At 40.1% G+C, this 22,333-nt stretch overlaps 1 protein-coding gene across 1 annotated transcript; it reads left to right on the top strand.

Annotated features, from left to right (window-relative positions):
• Positions 1–1,181: 1,181 nt before the first annotated feature.
• Positions 1,182–22,263, top strand: LOC121862674. Its single transcript, XM_042360995.1, has 5 exons — positions 1,182–1,491; positions 14,747–15,034; positions 17,408–17,589; positions 20,774–20,844; positions 22,251–22,263. The coding sequence occupies exons 2-5, from the start codon at positions 14,974–14,976 to the stop codon at positions 22,261–22,263; spliced, it is 327 nt and encodes a 108-aa protein (XP_042216929.1). The 5' UTR covers positions 1,182–1,491; positions 14,747–14,973.
• The last annotated feature ends 70 nt before the right edge of the window (positions 22,264–22,333 follow it).

The raw sequence follows: 22,333 nt of genomic DNA, 5'->3' as shown, positions 1-22,333 counted from the left end.
TCATCCCCAGAGAGAAAAAACTTTGGGACAGGAAGAATTTCAATTATGGAATCGCCGTCGGTGTTGCCAGCTCTCTATAGTCGATGGCGCCAATAACAGATGCGCAACTGTGATTGATATTGCCGTATGTACAGTCCCATTCACTAGTGCGTTTACAGGGGCTCGTCATGTAAAAAATCCACAAATCATTGCATTAATATTACTATTGCGAGTTTCCTTTTGTTGAATGTAAACAAATACAGCGCTGCCACACTGCACAAAACCTGATGAGCCCCTGTAAACGCACTAGTGAAGGGGACTGTACATATAACCAGACGAGCCGCTGTAAACGCACTAGTGAAGGGGAATGTACATATAACGTGACGAGCCCCTGTAAACGCACAAGTGAAGGGGACTGTACATATAACCTGACGAGCCGCTGTAAACGCACTAGTGAAGGGGACTGTACATGTAACCTGACGAGCCCCTGTAAACGCACTAGTGAAGGGGAATGTACATATAACCAGACGAGCCGCTGTAAACGCACTAGTGAAGGGGAATGTACATATAACCAGACGAGCCGCTGTAAACGCACTAGTGAAGGGGAATGTACATATAACCAGACGAGCCGCTGTAAACGCACTAGTGAAGGGGACTGTACTGTATGTATATCGGTCTGTGGTTGATATACCGTATGCACGTATGTCCGCCTGTCATCCAGATATCTAAAAAACTAAAAAGTCGAATTCAGTTAAATTTTATCCATTTGTATGATAATAAATAGAGTTAATGTGATTCAATTTTGGTTTACACAGAGAGTAAACTTAAGAGATTTACAAGGGGGAACTTTCTGAGTGTAGACGGGAGAGGTAAACTTAAGATTGGTTTACTTTGTGTGGTATGAAGAGAGGAGGGGAAGGAAAAGGAGTTAACTAGTATAATGCTTATCATATCCATCAAATTGTGTATTAGATCATAAATTAATAACCTAACCTAACCCCACATAACCTAACCTAACCCCACATAACCTAACCCCACATAACCTAACCTAACCCCACATAACCTAACATAACCCCACATAACCTAACCCCACATAACCTAACCTATCCCCACATAACCTAACCCCACATAACCTAACCCCACATAACCTAACCTAACCCCACATAACCTAACCCCACATAACCTAACCCCACATAACCTAACCTAACCCCACATAACCTAACCTAACCCCACATAACCTAAGCTAACCTAAACAAAACGATTCTATTGGACATCTACGTCTGGTGGTTTTATTGATTTTCCTTAGTTAAAATGTCTAATTGTCTTACTATTATTTGTAAACTCTCACTGAGGAACAGATGAATATGGTGAAAGTTTAATTCAGAAGCTGAGTTTTGGGCAGAAGAAGAAGAAGAAGAGGGAGAAGAGGGAGAAGAAGAGGGAGAAGAAGAGGGAGAAGAGGAAGAAGAAGAAGAAGAAGAAGAAGACATCATTTTAAGAGTGTGTGTATAGGTAAGCATATATATGTGTGTGTATGAATGTATGTGTGTATGTATGTATGTATGTGTGTGTGTGAGTGTTCAGTTCACCGCCTCTCCCTCCGTCACTTCTAAATAAAGACTCCCCATAAAGACTCCCCGTAAAGACTCCCCATAAAGACTCCCCGTAAAGACTCCCCTTAAAGACTCTCCGTAAAGACTCTCCCTGGAACTCCCCTGACCAGGTTGTGGACCTCCCCCGTGACTCCTTCATTACGGAGAGTTAGTAGGTATAAATGTGGCAGGATTAGGAAGGAAAATAGCCTCGTAATTCTCTACTGAACGACTTACTACCGGGTTATGCTTGTGTGTGTGTGTGTGTGTGTGTGTGTGTGTGTGTGTGTGATATTGATGATATTGTGTAAAAGACATTGTACTGTGTGTGTGTGTGTGTGTGTGACTGTGTGTGTGTGTGTGTGTGTGTGTATTGTACTGTGTGTGTGTGTGTGTGTGTGACTGTGTGTGTGTGTGTGTGTGTGTGTGTGTGTGTGTGTAAGAAGACATTGTACTGTGTGTGTGTGTGTGTGTGTGACTGTGTGTGTGTGTGTGTGTGTGTGTGTGTGTTAGACTTAAGGGTCACACGAGACAAAAATGAAACTGCTCCTTTGTTTTCCCAGCAACGTAATAACCAAGCAAGTTTATTTACTCCTGGAAGATAATTATCATTCGGTCTATATGCTATTGTATTCGGTCTATATGCTATCTATTCAGTCTATATGCTATGTATTCGGTCTATATGCTATCGTATTCGGTCTATATGCTATCGTATTCGGTCTATATGCTATCGTATTCGGTCTGTAAAATATCGTATTCGGTCTATATGCTATCGTATTCGGTCTATATGCTATCGTATTCGGTCTACATGCCATCGTATTCGGTCTATATGCTATCGTATTCGGTCTGTAAAATATCGTATTCGGTCTATATGCTATCGTATTCGGTCTGTAAAATATCGTATTCGGTCTACATGCCATCGTATTCGGTCTATATGCTATCGTATTCGGTCTGTAAAATATCGTATTCGGTCTCAGGGCTCAAAGGATCATTACAATTCCTCATCAATATACAGGACCTACAAATATATTAGTGACCTCATACCCAGAGTTCAAAGGTCAATGATTATGCTTATTAGATCAATATATATCTCTGTGACCCCACCATTAGAGGTCAAAGATGAAAGGTCATTACTTTCTCTTTTTTTACCTTTATTTATCTTTCTGTTTATCTCTCTATGTCTCTCATTCTGTCCTTATTTTTTTATCTATGTTTCTGTCTATAGTCTCTCTCTCTCTCTCTCTCTCTCTCTCTCTCTCTCTCTCTCTCTCTCTCTCTCTCTCTCTCTCTCTCTTTGTCTCTATCACCTATGTAAGTATGTATGTATGTATGTTTGTATGTATGTATATAAATTACATAGATACCTCGAATAAAAAAATCTGAGAGAAAGAAAGAAAAGAAGAGAGAGAGAGAGAGACCTCGTAGATTGACACAATGGTTGGGGAAAATTAATCTCAAGCCCTTCCTCTTCTGATTAGAAATACCATGTGCAACAGACAGCTCTCTCTCTCTCTCTCTCTCTCCTCTCTCTCTCTCTCTCTCTCTCTCTACCCATTTATATATTTTGGTATATTTATGACTTTAAACAAAAAATTAAGCAAGTACATCATCATCATCATCATCATCATCATCATCATCATCATCATCATCACCATCATCATCATCATCACCATCATCATCATCATCATCATCATCATCATCACCATCATCATCATCATCATCATCATCATAATTATTAAACACTTTCCAGCACTTTCACAAACTCTTGCTATATCTTTCAATCCTTCCTTGTTACCAATCCAACCCACCCCAGCCCACTAACCCACCCCAACCCACCCCAGCCCCACTAGCCACAACCCACTAGCCAACCACCCCAACTCACCCCAGCCCACCCCAACCCACTCCAACCCACCTTAACTCAACCTACCGTAAGAAACTTCATAAATCCGGATTACAAGTCATTTATCAAATATTTCTTATAAAAGCCAATAGTTTTTTTATCATTGTCTCGTTCTTCTTCCAAAGTCCTTTTACCTCTAAATCAGAAGACATTTATATGATCTGGATTTATGGGTGAAAAAGTGAATGAAGTAGAGGTTAAAAAGCATTAATGGATTGGTTGTCATTGTTATGAGTTTGGTGTGTGTATTTCCGGGTAAGAGTGAGGGGAGTGAGTGATGATTTAACCCCTTTGAGTATGATGATTTGAACCCTTTGAGTATAATGATTCAACCCTTTGAGTATGATGATTTAACCCTTTGAGTATGATGATTCAACTTTTTGAGTATGATGATTTAACCCTTTGAGTATAATGATTTAACCCTTTGAGTATAATCATCACACTCAATGGGTTAAATCATCATACTCAAGAGGTTAAGGCATAATACTTAAGGGATTCATACTTGGAAAATGGATGATCACACACACACACACACACACACACACACACACACACACACACACACACACACACACACACACACACACACACACACACACACACACACACACACACACACACACACACACACACACTGCTCTGATCTCCTGCTATAAATCCACCATCTCTTATAACACGTCTGCTTGAAGGTGACCCAGGAGAAGAAAGACGCCATAGCAGGGAGGAGGAAGAGAAGAGGAGGAGGAGGAGGAGAAAGAGGAGGAGGAGGAGAAAGAGGAGAGGGAAGAGGAGGAAATGGAAGTTATGAAAGAGATAGAAGAGGCAAGAAAGAGAAGGAGAAAAGAGGAGAAGGAAGGAAGAGCAGGAGGAAAAGGTCAAGACAGTCAACATAAAGATGCATTAAATAACTCCAATAGAGCAAGAGAGCAAACAAGGCAAACAAACAAAACCCAAACCTCCCCCTCCCCCCTGTCAACTCATCATAACATAAAAAAAAGAGACGAAAAATAAAATAAATCCTCTTCAAGAATTTTAACACAGGTAAGAAAACCATGACACCTCCCCCTCCCTCCCCCTACACACACACACACTGTTTACACAGCCAGATTACTTCTCTGAATGGTGGGGATTTGGGATTTTCTCACTATGCAAATTCTCTTTTCATGGGATTTTTTTTTTTTTTAGAGGAAGGATTTAATGTGGGATTTTTTTTATAAGGGTGGATTTAATGTGGGATTTTTTTATAAGGGGTGGATTTAATGTGGATTTTTTATAAGGAGGATTTAATGTGAATTTTTTTATAAGGGGAGATTTAATGTGGATATTTTTATAAGGAGGATTTAATGTGGGATTTTTTTTATAAGGGGGAGGATTTAATGTGGGATTGTTTTTATAAGAGGAGGATTTAATGTGACTTTAGCTCGGACCACCTCCAGCTATAAACCCAGATTAATGGGGTGGGGATTATCCTATTGTAAATTGTTGCATACGCGTGTTGAGAGGTATGACAGTTGCAACAAGATGAGTGGTGATAAATGGAAGGATTTTCTGTGTTTCATGTGTCTGTGTTGTGTTGTGTTGTGTTGTGTTGTGTTGTGTGGTGTTGTGTTGGGTTGTGTTGTGTGTTGTGTTGTTGTGTGTTGTGTTGTGTTGTGTTGTGTTGTGTTGTGGGTTTGTGTTGTGGTGTGTTGTGTTGTGGTGTGTTGTGTTGTGTTGTGGTGTGTTGTTGTGTTGTGTTGTGTTGTGTTGTGTTGTGTTGTGGTGTGTTGTGTGGTGTGTTGTGTTGTGTTGTGGTGTGTTGTGTTGTGTTGTGTTGTGTTGTGTTGTGTTGTGTTGTGTTGTGTTGTGTTGTGTTGTGTTGTGGGTGTTGTGTTGTGTTGTGTTGTGTTGTGTTGTGTTGTGGTGAGGTGTTTTGTCTTGTTAATGTGTGTGTGTGTGTGTGTGTGTGTGTGTGTGTGTGTGTGTGTGTGTGTGTGTGTGTGTGTGTGTGTTTTATCTTGCAGGTAAAATGTTCACTATTTTCTCATACTCTATAGCATATTCTCCTATACTTTTGATGAACTACTTTCTTTAAATCTTCATTACTTTCACTATTTTTAAACTTTCTTAAATCTTAATATAAATTTTAGAGCTAATGCTTTCTCTTAGCTGTCTACACTTTTGCTGTACTTTCTAGAAATACTCTCTTTAAATATTCTTTTCATTCACAATACTTTCAAACTTTTAATACAACTTTCACTGTACTTTCTTAAACTTTCATTGAACATTCTTAAACTTTCACTGCAACTCTCAATGTATTTTCAAACTTTCACAACAACTTTCACTGTTCTTTGTTAAACTTTCACTGTATTTTCAAACTTTCACTACAACTTTTTTTTTCCTTACGAGTCCACATCACGAGGGAACTTTCATCCATAAGACAAGAATTATAGTCAGATGGAACAAGAGCTGGAATCTAAGACAAGGAAAATGAATAAAGAAAGATGATAAGAGAGAGAGAGAGAGAGAGAGAGAGAGAGAGAGAGAGAGCTGTAATTTTAAAGGGGTAATCTACCTGACATACCTGGTATAATTTGGTGCCACTACCTGGGCCTAATGAGGCACCTGTCTCCCCCTCATTACGTCCTGCATACCTGGTCATAACCGCAGGACAGCAGTGATCAATATTAAATCTCACCTTCTGGCTATAGTAATGCAGGTTAATACTAGACTGACATCAATACATTTGGACTATGCGGTCACTATTTTGTAAGTATTGACCACAAAGTTATCAATATCCACGAATTCAAGTTCATTAATATTCTATCTTTTTGACTTCCTTAGTTGGTCAATGTTAGAGTGGTAAATCGTCTTGATTAATGTGATCACCTTCTTGTATTCCTCATCATTGACCACGGAAATATTAATGACCACAACTTCAGAATCGACCATATTGGCTTGAAGTGACAGTGGTATATTGACTTATTATAATCAGTGGTAAATGTCTCGTTATAATGGTCAATAATAACCAATTGATAAGACTGGTCAATAATATATATTTTTTTCATTATTTTCTATATTTATCACTTTAGCCAGATTAGATATTAATGGTCAATACTATCTCCACTATCTGGCTCGTTAAACTGGTCACTATCATATGAATACGAATCACCAAATGAGGATAGGATAGTATCGATGTTCCGGTCACATATTTCATACTCAAATTGGTCAAAAAATAATCCTCCAAAAATCTCAATAATTAAAAAAAAATCCAATTTGCATATACCTGTATACCTGTGAATAAGATGGATTAGAGAATATTAGTATCACAATCAACAAATTTGCCCAATATATAGTGTTTTTTTTAACTTATATGCTAATCAGAACCAGAAAACAAGAGGGATTAGCCAATTTTGATAATCCCAATCACGAACTGCACCCCAAGGATCACTAAAGCTATTGAGACTTTACCAAAATAGATCACTACTTATTCAACATCGTCTAATTTGCATATCATAAACCTTTTTTTTTCAAACTCTATAACAAAGCGTAATTAACCTTCCATCTTACCCTACCTTTATATAAACTTCACCTGAGGGACATAACCTGAGATTAATCTGCTATAATCATATGGCTGTATTGTACCTCTGGAAGTTGTATCTTTGTTTTAGTAATTAGTCTATAAGAGAACACCTGAGAGCACCTTTCTATGTTTACTCATTAGGTATTATCATCTTTCCTTAATCATCCCTACCAAGATTACTTACCTGCTAATTGCTGGTAGTACCTTTGATGGTTAATTAATAGGTCTGGTCCAAAGGTTCCTATGCACCGCTGGAGTTACACAGAGGGTGACAGCTTTCACAGTCTCGGGTCTTGACTGTGTGAATAATGCATTGAGGGTTAATTAATTGTACAGGAGAACGAATGAGAGAGATTGTAAGAGAGAGAGAGAGAGAGAGAGAGAGAGAGAGAGAGAGAGAGAGAGAGAGAGTAATCAATTGACATACTCATAATGGAGAGCAGTGTAAACAATGGATTGGTAGTTGAATAATTAAGTGACGTCAGGTGGAGGGTGGGTAATGGTCGACCTGCTGAACTATTTAGTATGTATGAGACGTGAGGTAAGGCAGGCTCTCTCTCTCTCTCTCTCTCTCTCTCTCTCTCTCTCTCTCTCTCTCTCTCTTTACATACATTCACGTACACGGGTTTGCACATTCACACTATATTATGTATAACACACACACACACACACACACCATTGCATGTCTTGGCATAATTTAAAATGTAATACTAAGCTTACATATTCAGTATTACTCTAAGGTACTTCATGTAAATCTTTCCCCCAACCAAGAATACATTGACTATTTTCATGGTGTTGTCTTAGCGCAGTTACTCACCAAAACAGAAATTGAGGGACAAATTTCTAGGAATTCAATATCAGGTTGGTATGTTGAGGTCTCGTTCTAAGGATTGACTCTTTGAGGACGGACGGACTGAAAGGGTGAAGGTATCGTATTCAAGGGGTCAAGCTATCATACTCACGGGGTCAAGCTATCATACTCAAGGGGTCAAAATATCATACTCAAGTGGTCAAGATATAATACTCAAGGGGTCAAGATATCATATTCAAGGGGTCAAGCTATCATACTCAAGGGGTCAAGATATCATACTCAAGGGGTCAAGATATCATATTCAAGGGGTCAAGATATCATACTTAAGGGGTCAAGATATCATACTGAAGGGGTCAAGCTATCATACTCAAGGGGTCAAGCTATCATACTCAAGGGTCAGTTTTTCTTATCGTAAATTTGGCGCGGGTCAAGATATCGTACTTAAGGGGTCAAGATAATATCGTACTAAGGGGTCAAGCTTATCGTACTCAAGGGTCAAGATATCGTACTTAAGGGTCAAGATATCATCGTACTTAAGGGGTCAAGATATCGTACTCAAGGGGTCAAGATATCGTACTGAAGGGGTCAAGATATCGTACTTAAGGGGTCAAGATATCGTACTTAAGGAGTCAAGATATCGTACTTAAGGAGTCAAGATATCGTACTTAAGGGGTCAAGATATCATATTCAAGGGGTCAAGATATCATATTCAAGGGGTCAAGATATCGTACTCAAGGGGTCAAGATATCATATTCAAGGGGTCAAGATATCGTACTTAAGGGGTCAAGATATCGTACTCAAGGGGTCAAGATATCGCACTAAGGTCGCTTATCACTCAAGGAGTCAAGATATCATACTCAAGGGGTCAAGGCATCATACTCAAGTGGTCAAGATATAATACCTAAGGGCCGGGCACATCATACATTCAACGGGTCAAGCTTATCATACTCAAGGGTCAAGATATCATATTCAACGTCAAGCTATCATACTCAAGGGGTCAAGATATATAATACTCAAGGGGTCAAGATATCGTACTTAAGGGGTCAAGATATCGTACTCAAGGGGTCAAGCTATCATACTCAAGGGGTCAAGCTATCATACTCAAGGGGTCAAGATATCATATTCAAGGGGTCAAGCTATCATACTCAAGGGGTCAAGATATCATACTCAAGGGGTCAAGATATCATACTCAAGGGGTCAAGATATCATACTCAAGGGGTCAAGATATCATACTCAAGGGGTCAAGATATCATATTCAAGGGGTCAAGCTATCATACTCAAGGGGTCAAGATATCATACTCAAGGGGTCAAGACATCATACTCAAGGGGTCAAGCTATCATACTCAAGGGGTCAAGGTATCATATTCAAGGGGTTAAATGTTGTGCCTATAATAAAGAAAATGGAGGATGAAATTATAGAGAATAGGGTGACTATTATATTTTTCAGGATAATTTTACCGAGTATCCTGTTTAAAGGGAGGGCGATTATCCCTATTGGATTACCTAAATAAACGAAGGATTAATAGTATCTTAATACCTTAGATGTGACGTCACAGGAGGTAATGACGAAAACGTAAGGAATAAATTTTTATCACCTGGAGTTTATGGTAAAATTCTTGTTTCAGGAATTTAGTGAGGCTAAAGTTTATATACAAGATTTTAATAGTATACATTATTTTTGAGGGGAAGTTAAGTTAAGATTTAATAGTATGTACATAAATCTTGATTATATTAGGCAAAGCTTAAATAAAGTATTTGCCTTATACAAAGCTATCAATTTTTTTCGGACACTTTTTTTTTTTCAATTATCTTCTTGAACAAAAATTGACAATTATTCATGATTTCTTCTTAAATATTTGTTGTGGTTGAATGTGGGTGCGCTAAGTCCGTAGACTTGCTAGTGAATATGAAATTATGATACTGATAACTTTTTCCTTTGGAGAGAGAGAGAGAGAGAGAGAGAGAGAGAGAGAGAGAGAGAGAGAGAGAGAGAGACAAACAAGCACTCCTCCACCCCCGTCAACTACCCAAAACTATAAAACAGGTCCCAGGAAAATTATAGAGGACGAACCATCTCTGGGTAGGAAGGAAGGAGGAGGAGGAGGAGGAGGAGGAGGAGGAGGCGAGGGAGGGAAGGGCGGAGGAGCCGTACCTATGATGATGAAACGTGGGAATAGAATTCGGGGTCTTATGTAAACTTTTTTGTGGGTATAATCAAGTTTAAAGACTGTGTGGGATTAGGGGGTGGGGCTGTATCACTTAAGAGAGAGAGAGAGAGATTGAAACTTGTAATGGCTAAAATCGGTCATGATTCTTTAATTATATACACACACACACACACACACACACACACACACTACTACTACTACTACTACTTTGCTGTCACATGGAATCGAGTATGGCGATCATCCAGCTATGATACAATAATGTGATGTCACCTTCGTTGTTGAGTTCTGAGGTGACTAAAGAGGCCGATATGGGACCGGCAGGGTCGTTCGCAGATGTTGCACAAGTGAGGGGCTACATCTAGTGCGGGAAGGGCAGCGGCAGCGTCTCTTCGGCGTTGGTGCTCGTCTGTCTCAGTTTGCAGTCGGGCTAATTCGAAAGTATTGACACCTTCTTGTGTGGTGCTCCTCCAAGCGTTACGGTGTGGAGTAATCGTCTCCCAGGTGAGGGGGTCGATTGGCACTTCTTCAGGTTTGTCTTAAGACTATCCTTATACCTTTTCAGATGCCCGCCGGCGTTACGTTTACTATTCGTTACGTGACTGTAAAGTAGCTGCTTTGGCAGTCTACTGTCATCCATGCGGGTAACATGGCCTCATTGCTCCTACAGTTGGTGTAAAGCAAGAATGCTGACATTTGTTCTCTTGTCTTCCCAGCGAACTCGGAGGATGCAACGTAGACTACGTTGGTGAATGTTTTCAAGTGCCTTGAGGTGCCTCCTGTATGTGACCCATGTCTCCCTGCCATTTAGCAGGGTGGGGAGGACCACTGCTCTATATAAATGTAACTTTGTAGATAATTTCAGCTCCCTACAGCTGAAGACACGGTTTCGTAGTCTTCCAAAGGCTTCAGATGCACATCTGATCTGATGCAGAATCTCTTCATCGATGTCTGTGGTGGTGGACAGGTGGGAGCCGAGATACTGAAAGTGGGTAACATTAGAGAGGGTAGTACCGTTAAGCTGGATGAATGGTGGAGGTGTGGTTGAATTTGGGGCAGGTTGAAAGAGAATCTGAGTCTTACATACTTTCACCTCAAGGCCGAAATGTGCATACGCATCTGCATAGGTGTTCAGGATCTCCTGTAGGTCACGTTCAGTGTGAGCGACAAAGGCGAGGTCCTCTGTATACTAAAGCTCAGTAATGGAAGTTGCCGACACCTTTGTTCCTGCCTGGAGTCGTTTTATGTTGAAAATACCCCCCTTCACCCGGTAATCGATGTTCACCCGCCGGCTAAATTGGCCCTGGCACGAGTAAGAAGGGCAGCCAAGAGAATAGAAAAGAGAGTTGGTGCCAGTACACATCCTTGTTTAACCCCTGTTTGGATGGTGAAGAACTCAGACTGGGTGCCATTGTGCAGGACACTGCCGTTCATGCCATAATGGAGTTGCCTCACAATGACAATGAATTTTGGTGGGTAGCCAAAACGGCTGAGGATCCACCAGAGGGCTTCCCTGTTGACCGAGTCAAAGGCCTTGGTTAGGTCGATGACAAAGATCATGTCAGTGGTGCCATGTGATGGTTTAAAGCCACATTGAGATTCTGGGAGGAAGTTTTCGGCCTCAGTAAGAAGTCTGTTTAGGAGGACTCTGGTGATAATCTTGCCAATTACGGACAGCAGCGAGATCCTGCGGTAGCTGCCACATTCAGACCAGTCTCCCTTGTTCTTATAAATATTGACGATGGAGGTGTCTTTAAGAGCTTGGGGGATTTCCCTCTTTTCCCATATATTCTCCAGGAGAGAGTGGAGACGGCTGGTAAGTAGAGGTCCTCCTGCTTTATACACCTCGGCTGGGATTCCATCAGGCCCTGAAGCTTTGTTATTTTGCATATGTTTGATGTCAGTAGCTACCTCACCCAGGGATGGAGGATAGCTGAGGTGGGTCAACTCTGGATGCTGAGGGACCTGCTGGGTAGTCAGGACATCCACATCAGTGTTTCAGTTGAGCAGCGAATGGTAGTGTTCTTTACAGCGGTTAAGGAGGCCTTGATCGTCTTTAATTATGGAGTTACCGTCAGATGAGTGGAGGCGGGCTGCGCCATGAGTGCCTGACCCATAAAATGTTTCAGTGGAATTGAAAAATTCACCCATCTTGTGTTGATCTGCAAGTTTTTGTACTTCATATACTTCATTTTTAAACCAGTCGTTCTTTGGATTGCAAAGTTCCCGCTGGGCCGCCGCTTTCTTCTTGCGGAAGGTATCAGCTTTGGTTCGAGACTGAGGGTTGTTCTGCCAGTCAGTTAAAGCAGAACGTTTGTCCTCGACGAGTACAGTTCACTGATTGCCGGATCATTTTCATGAAACCAGTCCTGGTGTATTCTTTTGATCTGGCCGAGGGTCATTGTAGGTTTTTGTCATTACAGTGTCAAGAATTTCCCATTCGGCACTGGGATTTAGGTTGCTTGCGGTTGGGTTGTTTATAAGCCCATGTTCGAGCTGCTCTCTGAAAGCATGTGTACTGCTGGATCCTCTAGACTCTTAATATTAAAACTTCTTCTGGAGGCTTGCTGCCTTCGCCGTTTTGGGGCAACGTAAAGTGAGAACTTGGCTCTGACGAGCCGTTGATCAGTGTCGCAGTGGTCTGAGCCATACATCCATCCATACATACATACATACATACATACATACATACATACATACATACATACATACTGTACATACATACATACATACCTACATACATACTGTACATACATACATACATACATACATACACACAAGTGATCGCGGGCACGTTCGTGCCCTTGTGAGAGTTTGAACGCTCGTGACAGCGTACAGCGAATGAGGGTGTGCCAAGTCCGTAGACTTGCATCGTTTTCCATCGTAAATAAAATTGTTAACTAATGCCTTCTTAAAGAATCCATCGACATGGGACCAGGTTTGTTCCACTCTACGAATTTTTTGCGATTTTTCCACCAAGTTTGATGAAAAACGATTGTGCCGTTTTGGCTGCCCAGAACAGACACACACACGCCTAGTCCTATAGTGTATTACATACATACATACATACATACATACATACATACATACATTTAGAACAGAATTATACCACACAAATCTAACTTAAACTTAACCCTAGAAAATTCTAAGATTCCACCAACTCTCTCACACATTGTTTCAAGAATATTACACACACACACACACACACACACACACACACACACACACACACACACATTGTTTCAGAAATATTAAACCACAATTATATTAATCGACTCCACCTCTGAAAATATTCGTATGAGGTGATCGCTGCCCCACGAAGCTTTTGAATTGTATGTATTGATATATCTCCCCTAAGGAAGAACTCTATTATGTTTTAATTCTTTAGGATGAATTACTGTTTTATCATACACTCTTAGATACTTTAGTTATTGAAGTTATTATATTATAACAACAACAATACATTACTTAAAGAACTTAGGTGTTGAAGCAAAGTAGTGCATCATAACATCCACGCAACAACCCGGGTTTATGGAGTAGGTATCAAGGTGAGGTTAGAGTCTTAATGCTGTTATAACACTATTTTATCCTTCATCTTTGTGTCGTAAGTCAGATTGGGTCGTTTGGGTTCGTTCGCACACCTTCAGGATAAAATTATCGTTACGAATCTTTGAGAATCTTTTTATTTTCCTCGTAATCTGAGACTCTTTTAGTTTTTGTTCTTTTGTTTACGAATGTTTGAGAATTCATCTTTTTCCGTAATCTGAGACGTTTTTTTTTTCAATTACGAACGTTTGAGAGAATTCATCTAATATCGTATTTGGAATCATTCGTGTTTCGTTCTCTTCCATACAAACGTTTGAGAATCCCTTTTCCCAGACATTATCGTACACGTGGCAGCCTAGACAACAACACTCTTAGTTGGGGAGCATAATAACGAGGGTGTAAGGTCTCTCGCGCGTTAAGAACTGAACCAGGAGATTTATTGAGAGAATTACGACCTAAGATGTCTTGTTATGGTAGCACGCTAATGCCCCGAGTGTGATAGAATTTGTGTCTGTTGTGTTGAGTGAGAGGGAGATGAGTGTGAAGTGAGAGGGAGATGAGAGTGAAGTGAGAGGGAGATGAATGTGAAGTATGAGGCAGATGAGTGTGAAGTGAGAGGAAGATGAGTGCTGAGTGAGAGGGATATATTGTTAAGTGAGAGGGAGATGAATGTAAAGTGAGAGGGAGATGTATTGAGTGAGAGGGAGATGAGAGGGAGGTATATCACAGTGTATGTGTCAACCCAGGGTAGCATTGCCAGACACAAGCGACACTTCAGAGATAAGCTGTACCGACACTCTTTCCCTCACCTACCTCCGCTGCCGTGACATTATCAACTGTTTATGGCTGAAAAATTCCCCCTTTATCATTCTTGTTTTTGCTTCATTAAGAATGGATTTTTGGGAGGAGGAGGAAGAGGGGGGGGGGAGGAGGGGGGCAGTAAGAGGATCACACACATTAATATCCACTTTTATGTTATTATGGATTCCAATGTGTTTATCTTTTGCCGTTGTGTTCCAGTCACTCGCTCGTAAACTGTTGGTAAAAGTATCGTTTTTTTCGGTCATTTTCTCGATTAATATATAGTAAAATAACGACAATTATTTAATGGTTATTTATCTTATACTGTTATATATTTGTTTATTCTCATATTGAATTACATTTTTATAAGGGATTGTTATATTTTTACAGGTGGAGGTGTGGTAGGCCTAAAGCATCTAGACGTGGGCGGTGAGGGCGGTCTTAGACATCCAGGTTGTGAGGGGTGTCCTCGAAATCAGCTTGTGAGCGGCTTAAGACAGCGGCAGTAAGGGACAGAAGCGTTAAGTCTGCAACATCATCTTGCAAGTGCCGTGGGAGGCTTAAGACGCCAGGTAGTGGGCGTTTTGGGCGGCTTGAGGTGACACCTGGTGGGCGGGATGTGGTCGTGGGCGGCTCTAATACTCCTCCTAAGCCACGTCTGCCTCGGGGGATTTACAGGTAAGTCCTAATTATCTTCCCTTGAATGTTAATCTGATCTAACAGTGTTAATGAACTCTCTGATGACGAAGGTGTTAAACCATCGTTATTCAGGGGTTAAACCATTGTCCTTAAGGGATTAAACCGTCGTTCTTAAAGGGTTAAACCGTCGTTCTCAGAGGGTTAAATCATCGTCCTCAAACGGTTAAACTAAAGTCTTAATTTGGTGTAACCATAGTTCTTAAAGGGTTAAAATCATTATTCTCAAAGGGTTAAACCATCGTCCTTAAAGGGTTAAACCACCATGCTCAAAGGGTTAAATCATCGTCCGCAAAGGGTTAAAAATATAGTCCTTAATCGGCTAAACCATCATTCTCAAAGGAGTTTTAACCACCCTCCTGAAATGGTTAAATAATCATTTTCATAAGGATTAAACCATGGGCTTCAAAATAGTTAAACCATCTTCTTTAAAGGGTTAAACCATATGTACCAAACACAATAAACCATCTTAGCAGGAAATCAGTCGACCTTAGCAAGAAATAAACCTTATGTAATAACATCATCATCCTGACTTAAGAAGAAAATTATTTCAATTTGCGAAGAAAATTTTCGAGTAAAAAATATTTGATTTGGTGTAATAGTCAAGAAAATGTGTGTGAGAGAGAGAGAGAGAGAGAGAGAGAGAGAGAGAGAGAGAGAGAGAGGACAGACAGGCAGGCAAGCAGACATATATTTGCACAGAGAGACAGACAGACAGAGAGACAGACAGACAGATAGACAGATAATCGTACATAGAGACAGACAGACAAACAGATAAAAAGACAGACAGACACTCATACATAGAAAAGATAGACAGATCACAAGGGATAAAAATATTACGGCCAATAATCACGTTTTCTTTGACAGGTATAACTAATTTACCTGACTAACAACAGGCCATGAGGAAGGGGTCGGGGAGGCAGAATAGGAAGGGGTCGGGTAGGCACAATAGGAAGGGGTCGGTGAGGCAGAATAGGAAGGGGTCGGTGAGGTAGAATAGGAAGGAGTCGGTGAGGCAGAATAGGAAGGGGTCGGGGAGGTAGAATAGGAAGGGGTCGGTGAGGTAGAATAGGAAGGAGCGAGAGGCAGAATAGAAGGGGTTTGGTAGGTAGAATAGGAAGGGTTGCAGAGGCAGAATAGGAAGGGTCGGTGGAGGCAGAATAGGAAGGGTTTGGTGGAGGCAGAATAGAAGGGTCGGGGAGGTAGAATAGGAAGGGTTGGGGAGGCAGAATAGAAGTGTCGGGGAGGTAGAATAGGAAGGAGTCAGTGAGGCAGAATATGGTGAAGGGGTCGGAGGAGGCAGAATAGGAAGGAGTCGGTGAGGCAGAATAGAAGGAGTCGGTGGAGGCAGAATAGGAAGGCTCTGGCAGGCACAATAGGAAGGAGTTTGGTGAGGCAGAATAGGAAGGGTCGGTGGAGGCACACAATAGGAAGGGGTTTGTGAGGCATGGGGAATAGAAGGGGTCGGTGAGGCAGTTATAGGAAGGGTCGGTGAGGCACACAGAAGGGGTTTCTAGAGGCAGAATAGAGGAAGGGTCGGTGGAGGCAAAGTTATAGGAAGGGTCGGTGAGGCACAATAGGAAGGGGTTTGGTGAGGCAGTTATAGGAAGGGGTCGGTGAGGCACAATAGGAAGGGGTCGGTGAGGCACAATAGGAAGGGGTCGGTGAGGCAGTTATAGGAAGGGGTCGGTGGTGCAAAATAACAACGTCAACAAGCAAATATTTCCCGTGTTTATGGTCCTAGATCACTACAATGGTGGATGATCACAGGAGAATATACTCGTAAGGTCCATGGGGAAGATGCAGCCTCGAGTAATTAACCTCATGCACCTGTTTTGTTTACAGGTATACACACGCTTGTTGGGATAATATTGTTGGTATACATACACTCACATGTACACACTCACGCGCACGTACACATACACACATATACATAGACCCACACACACACACACGCTTTCTCCGATGATACTGCTGGTACACACACACACACACACACACACACACACACACACACACACACACACACACACGTCATTACACGTCCGTAACACGTCTCAACAGGTCCTGAACGGGGTCTATTAAAGTTGAGGGTCATCGTTACATGTGTTGAGTACGGTCCATTAGTAGTCTGACGTGTTTTAATTGTTGCCAAAAAACTGTACAGTACCAAACACGTCTCCTACTTGTTTTAACACGTCTCTGTATAACAAACACGTAGAGAGAGATATCCTACAGTTAAAAATGTAGTGTTTGACATGCTCTAAAATGTTTTCAGAATGTCCTAAATCATTTAAAACATGTCGTAACTCGTCTATAACATGTCTTAACGTGCCTAAAACGTGTCTCTAACAGGTACAGACGGACACAGACTTACAGACAAGGAAGAGTTACCGGCCCACAAGCGTCAGTCTGTACAGTATTCAACGTTAGTCGGTCCGTCTTTCATCAACGCCTCCATCCACGCCCACGCCCACGCGCCCATCGGCCAGACAGCCTACCTCACCTGTGTGGTTAGGAATCTCCACAACTACACGGTGAGTCCGCCAGGTGTTCGCTGTTGCCTTCACCTGTGTTAGTGGCTAATTAAGGTGAAGGTGTTTCATAATGTATTTTTTTAACCAGGTGTGTTTTGGATAATAATAATAATAATAAAAACTAAGCCCATTATCATACACAAACACACACACACACACACACACACACACACACAAACCAAAATTCCTTGTGTTTTCTCAATAGTTCAATTCCTCATAATAATTTATCTCAGTCTATGAAATGTGAAGGTGATTGTCTCTCAATACCTGTGATGAGAAATCGAGAGAATTAATGTCCCTCTTGAGTGAGACATAAATGTTCTGTGAAAGACTAAGAGTTTGTTGTCTCGTGTAGGTGAGGCATTAATCTGTGGTTCATTCATTTGGATAAGATAACAATTGTGTGATTTTGTCTGTGGTGAGGCAAGAAATCTGTCAAATTAGCTGTGAGGTGAGGCAAGAAATCTGTCAGTTTATTGAGGTGAGGCAAGAAGTCTGTCAATTTATCTGAGGCGAGGCAAAAATTCTGTCATTTAATTGTGAGGTGAGGCAAGAATTCTGTCATTTAATTGTGAGGTGGGGCAAGAAGTCTGTCAATTTAGCTGTGAGGTGAGGCAAAAATTCTGTCATTTAATTGTGAGGTGAGGCAAGAATTCTGTCAGTTTATTGAGATGAAGGAAAAAATTATCTGTCATTTCCTGCGTGGAGGTGAGATAGAAAGTTCCATTACTTTCTTCTCAAAGGTTAAAAGTAAGAGAACAACGTGTGGCTTCTCCCGAGTGAGACAGAAGGCCTCTCATTTCCTCAGCGCCGTGAGACAAAACTTTGCAATTTCCTTAGTGTAGTGAGACATAATTTTCAATTTTTTTATATATTTTAGGTGAGAAATGAAAACCTAACCTAACCTAACCAAACCTAACCTAACCTAACCTAACCTAACCTAACCTAAAACAATGATTTAAAATATCATTAATTGAGAAGCATTTTTTTTTCTTCGTCTCGTATTATGTGCAATTTTTCTGTGATTTTTTGTGATTTTTTGTAATATATGTATTTTATCGTTATTTTTAGCACTAATCTGTAATTTATTTTTATTTATTTCTGTATTTTTTCTCGTAATTCATATAATTTCGTTCTTAATTTATGTAGTTTTTTCGGTAGTTTGTGATTTTTTCCGATATTTCTGCAATTTTTTCCGTTATTTCTGTCAGTTTAATCCGTGTCTCCCGTTTTTTTTTATTTACCAATTTCTGTCATTCCTATCATTTCTTTATGTTATTTCTGTCATTATTCCTTTTTTCTGTCATCTTTCCTTCTTTTCTTTAATTTTTTCTGTCATTCCCGTCAATAGTTTCTGTATTTCCTGTCATTTTAGTTCGTGAGTCTTGTCATCTATCCATCATTTATTGTCAATTGGTTCTGTCTTTTCTTGTCACTTTTTTCGTATTTTCTGTCACTTTGGGTTCCTGTCACTTTCCTTCAGTTCCTGTCACTTTCCTTCAGCTACAGTCACTTTCTGTTCCTGTCACTTTCTTTCTGTTCCTGTCACTTTCCTTCAGTTCCTGTCACTTTCCTTCTTTTCCTGTCAATTTCCTTCTGTTCCTGTCACTTTCCTTCAGTTCCTGTCACTTTCCTTCAGCTACAGTCACTTTCTGTTCCTGTCAATTTCCTTCAGTTCCTGTCACTTTCCTTCAGTTCCTGTCACTTTCCTCCAGTTCCTGTCACTTTCCTCCAGTTCCTGCCACTTTCCTTCAGTTCCTGTCATTTTCCTTCAGTTCCTGTCATTTTCCTTCAGTTCCTGTCACTTTCCTCCAGTTCCTGTCACTTTCCTCCAGTTCCTGTCACTTTCCTCCAGTTCCTGCCACTTTCCTCCAGTTCCTGTCACTTTCCTCCAGTTCCTGCCACCTTCCTTTAGTTCCTGTCACTTTCCTTCAGTTCCTGTCACTTTCCTCCAGTTCCTGTCATTTTCCTTCAGTTCCTGTCACTTTCCTTCACCGTCACTTCCTTGGCTTCTAACACCACATTCCTGTTCTATACTCCTGTCATTTTTAGCCTCTGTCCTTTTCATTCCTATTTTCTGTCCTTTTCCCAATATTTCTTTCATTTCGCATTATTTCTCTCTTATTCTTTCCCATCTTTGCCATCATCCGTCTCCTGTCATACATTTTTCCTGTCAATTCTATTTCACGTCCTGTCCATAACCCGTCATTACCTGTCAACAATAGCTCGTGTTTTTGTTTTTTTTATTTATTTTCGTCTTTCTTTTTTTATATTTATTCAGCTTATCGTATTTCCATCCACCCAGAAAAGTTTTTAAAAGAGTGAAATGAAGAAGAAGAAGAAGAAGAAAGGAGAATAAACGTAGAGAAATTTATAGTAGAGAAAAGGAAAAATAAAGAAACAAGAGATAGAGAAATAAGGTAGAGAGAGAGAGAGAGAGAGAGAGAGAGAGAGAGAGAAAACAAACAGGTAAATGTATAGACAGATAAAAAACAAATATATAGAGAGACAGAGACAGACAGAGACAGACAGACAGACAGACAGACAGACAGACAGACAGACAGACAGACAGACACTCGCCAGCTGTTCAAATTCAATGTTTTTTCTCCGTGTCCTGAAAACTAAACCAGATCACAGGAGAGAATTCTTTGGCCAGAGAAAGATTTAGAAAGTAACATGTGAAAGTAGATTAAAAAGTAACTATTGGTGAAAGTCTTAATACGTGATTGATTTAGTGAAATTAGGAGGAAATACTCCCCCAAAGGTATATATGCTGTGATATTTTTTTTTTGAAGCAAATTATTTTACACACACACACACACACACACACACACACACACACACACACACACTCCCAGTCAATCTTTTTGCACTTTTACTACAGTATGTTGAAATGCCCTGTAGTAAAACCTTCTCCCCACCGAGTTATTATATATCATATTTGTATCACTTATGTTACTTGTATATTATTTATAAATCAAGAGACCCATTCCCCAATTATGTAACTGTATATTTTCAGCCTTCCGTTGTCATGCTCTTTTAATAAACCGCTAATTATTATTATTATTATTATTATTATTATTATTATTATTATTATTATTAGACACCAATGAATCCATCAGAACATAAGTTGGTTCCTATAACTACCTGTAATAAATAACACCTGTTACATCTCTCACTACAGGTGTCGTGGGTGAGAGCCAGAGATATTCACCTGTTGACAGCTGGTGAGACAACGTATACATCTGACAACAGGTGAGTTCTCTCTTTATTTACCCCTGAATCTGTCTGTCTGTCTGTCTGTGTTTGTCTTTTTCTCTCTGTTTCTTTCTGTTTGTTAGTCTGTCTCTTTCTGTCTTTGCGTCTGTCTGTCTGTCTCATTGGTATATCATAGCAACATAGGAAAATTCTCCTACGCCCTAATGACAGTTGACAGACTTGTTTTACGCCCTGTGACACACGTATTAATTATAACGAGAAATATACAAAGCAAAAAAATGAAAAATATATGTATATGAAATAAATTGAGAGGAAATATACTGAATATGTATATATATATATATATATATATGTGTGATGTAATAGAAATTATAAATATTTTTGATAGGTCATGAACTGGGCTTTCTTTCTTTCTTTCTTTCTTTCTTTCTTTCTTTCTTTCTTTCTTTCTTTCTTTCTTTCTTTCTTTCTTTCTTTCTTTCTTTCTTTCTTTCTTTCTTTCTTTCTTTCTTTCTTTCTTTCTTTCTTACTGCCTGTCTCTCTTTCTCTCTGTGTTTCTCTGTCTTCCTGCCTGTCTCTCTCCATCTGTCTCTTCCTCTGTCTATCTCTGGTTATTTCTTCTCCTTCTCTGTCAGTTCTGTCCTCACCCCGTCTGTCATTCACACACACTCGCGAAGTTTGGGCTGGATTATAATTAGACAGGCGTAATAGATAAAGCCTCCTGTCATTTACCTGTCAGTTCCTGCAGGTGTGGGAGTTTATTTTAGACAGGAGAGACTAAGAAAAGTGAGGAAACAATAGGAAAATATGACAGAAGAAGACAGTTAATGACGGGAAGAAATGAGAAGATAGGGAAAAATAGCAGAAATCAGAGGAGCTCTCTCTCTCTCTCTCTCTCTCTCTCTCTCTCTCTCTCTCTCTCTCTCTCTCTCTCTCTCTCTCTCTCAAAGAAAGTTAGATTGCTTGAGACTCACATGGGAGAGAGGCTCCACACACAAACATAATATACTCGACAAACTTTCTCTCTTCCTTTCATTTACTTTCTCTTATTCTTTTGTTTTTATTATAGAAACGCTGTCTGGTTGTCTGTCTGTCGCTCGCTCTTTTATCTCTCTCCCTCTTCAAACAGTTATAGAGCAACACACACACACACACACACACACACACACACACACACACACACACACACACACACACAGGATATTCACCACATGTATCAACACAATTCCTGACATCTTGAAGTTCTTAAATTCGATTATTGTCTTCGAGTTCCATTATTATTTGTGTGTTTGACTCTACCTTTACAAAAATCTCGTATTTATTTATTTATATATTTATTATATTTTGTTATCCCCTTCTCAAGTCATTATTTAGGTGTAGAAATATATATTTATGTCGGTTATTGTCTGTTTGTATTGTAATGAGTTTATGTTTGTTTTCAGTCCACCTTTTTAGCGAGTTATTAATTCTTATTTCTCTCTCTCTCTCTCTCTCTCTCTCTCTCTCTCTCTCTCTCTCTCTCTCT

The sequence above is a fragment of the Homarus americanus genome, unplaced genomic scaffold (assembly GCF_018991925.1).
Source record: "Homarus americanus isolate GMGI-L3 unplaced genomic scaffold, GMGI_Hamer_2.0 scaffold31037, whole genome shotgun sequence".
NCBI lineage: Eukaryota > Metazoa > Arthropoda > Malacostraca > Decapoda > Nephropidae > Homarus > Homarus americanus.
Note: the sequence above shows the minus strand (reverse complement) of the source record. Positions and strands in the feature narration are given on the sequence as shown.

Coding starts and splice junctions, on each gene's coding strand:
- LOC121862674 (XM_042360995.1), top strand. CDS start 14,974: ATGTGGTCGTGGGCGGCTCTAATACTCCTCCTAAGCCACGTCTGCCTC. Junction 15,035..17,407: donor CTGCCTCGGGGGATTTACAG/GTAAGTCCTAAT, acceptor TGTCTCTAACAG/GTACAGACGGACACAGACTT. Junction 17,590..20,773: donor GGAATCTCCACAACTACACG/GTGAGTCCGCCA, acceptor CTCTCACTACAG/GTGTCGTGGGTGAGAGCCAG.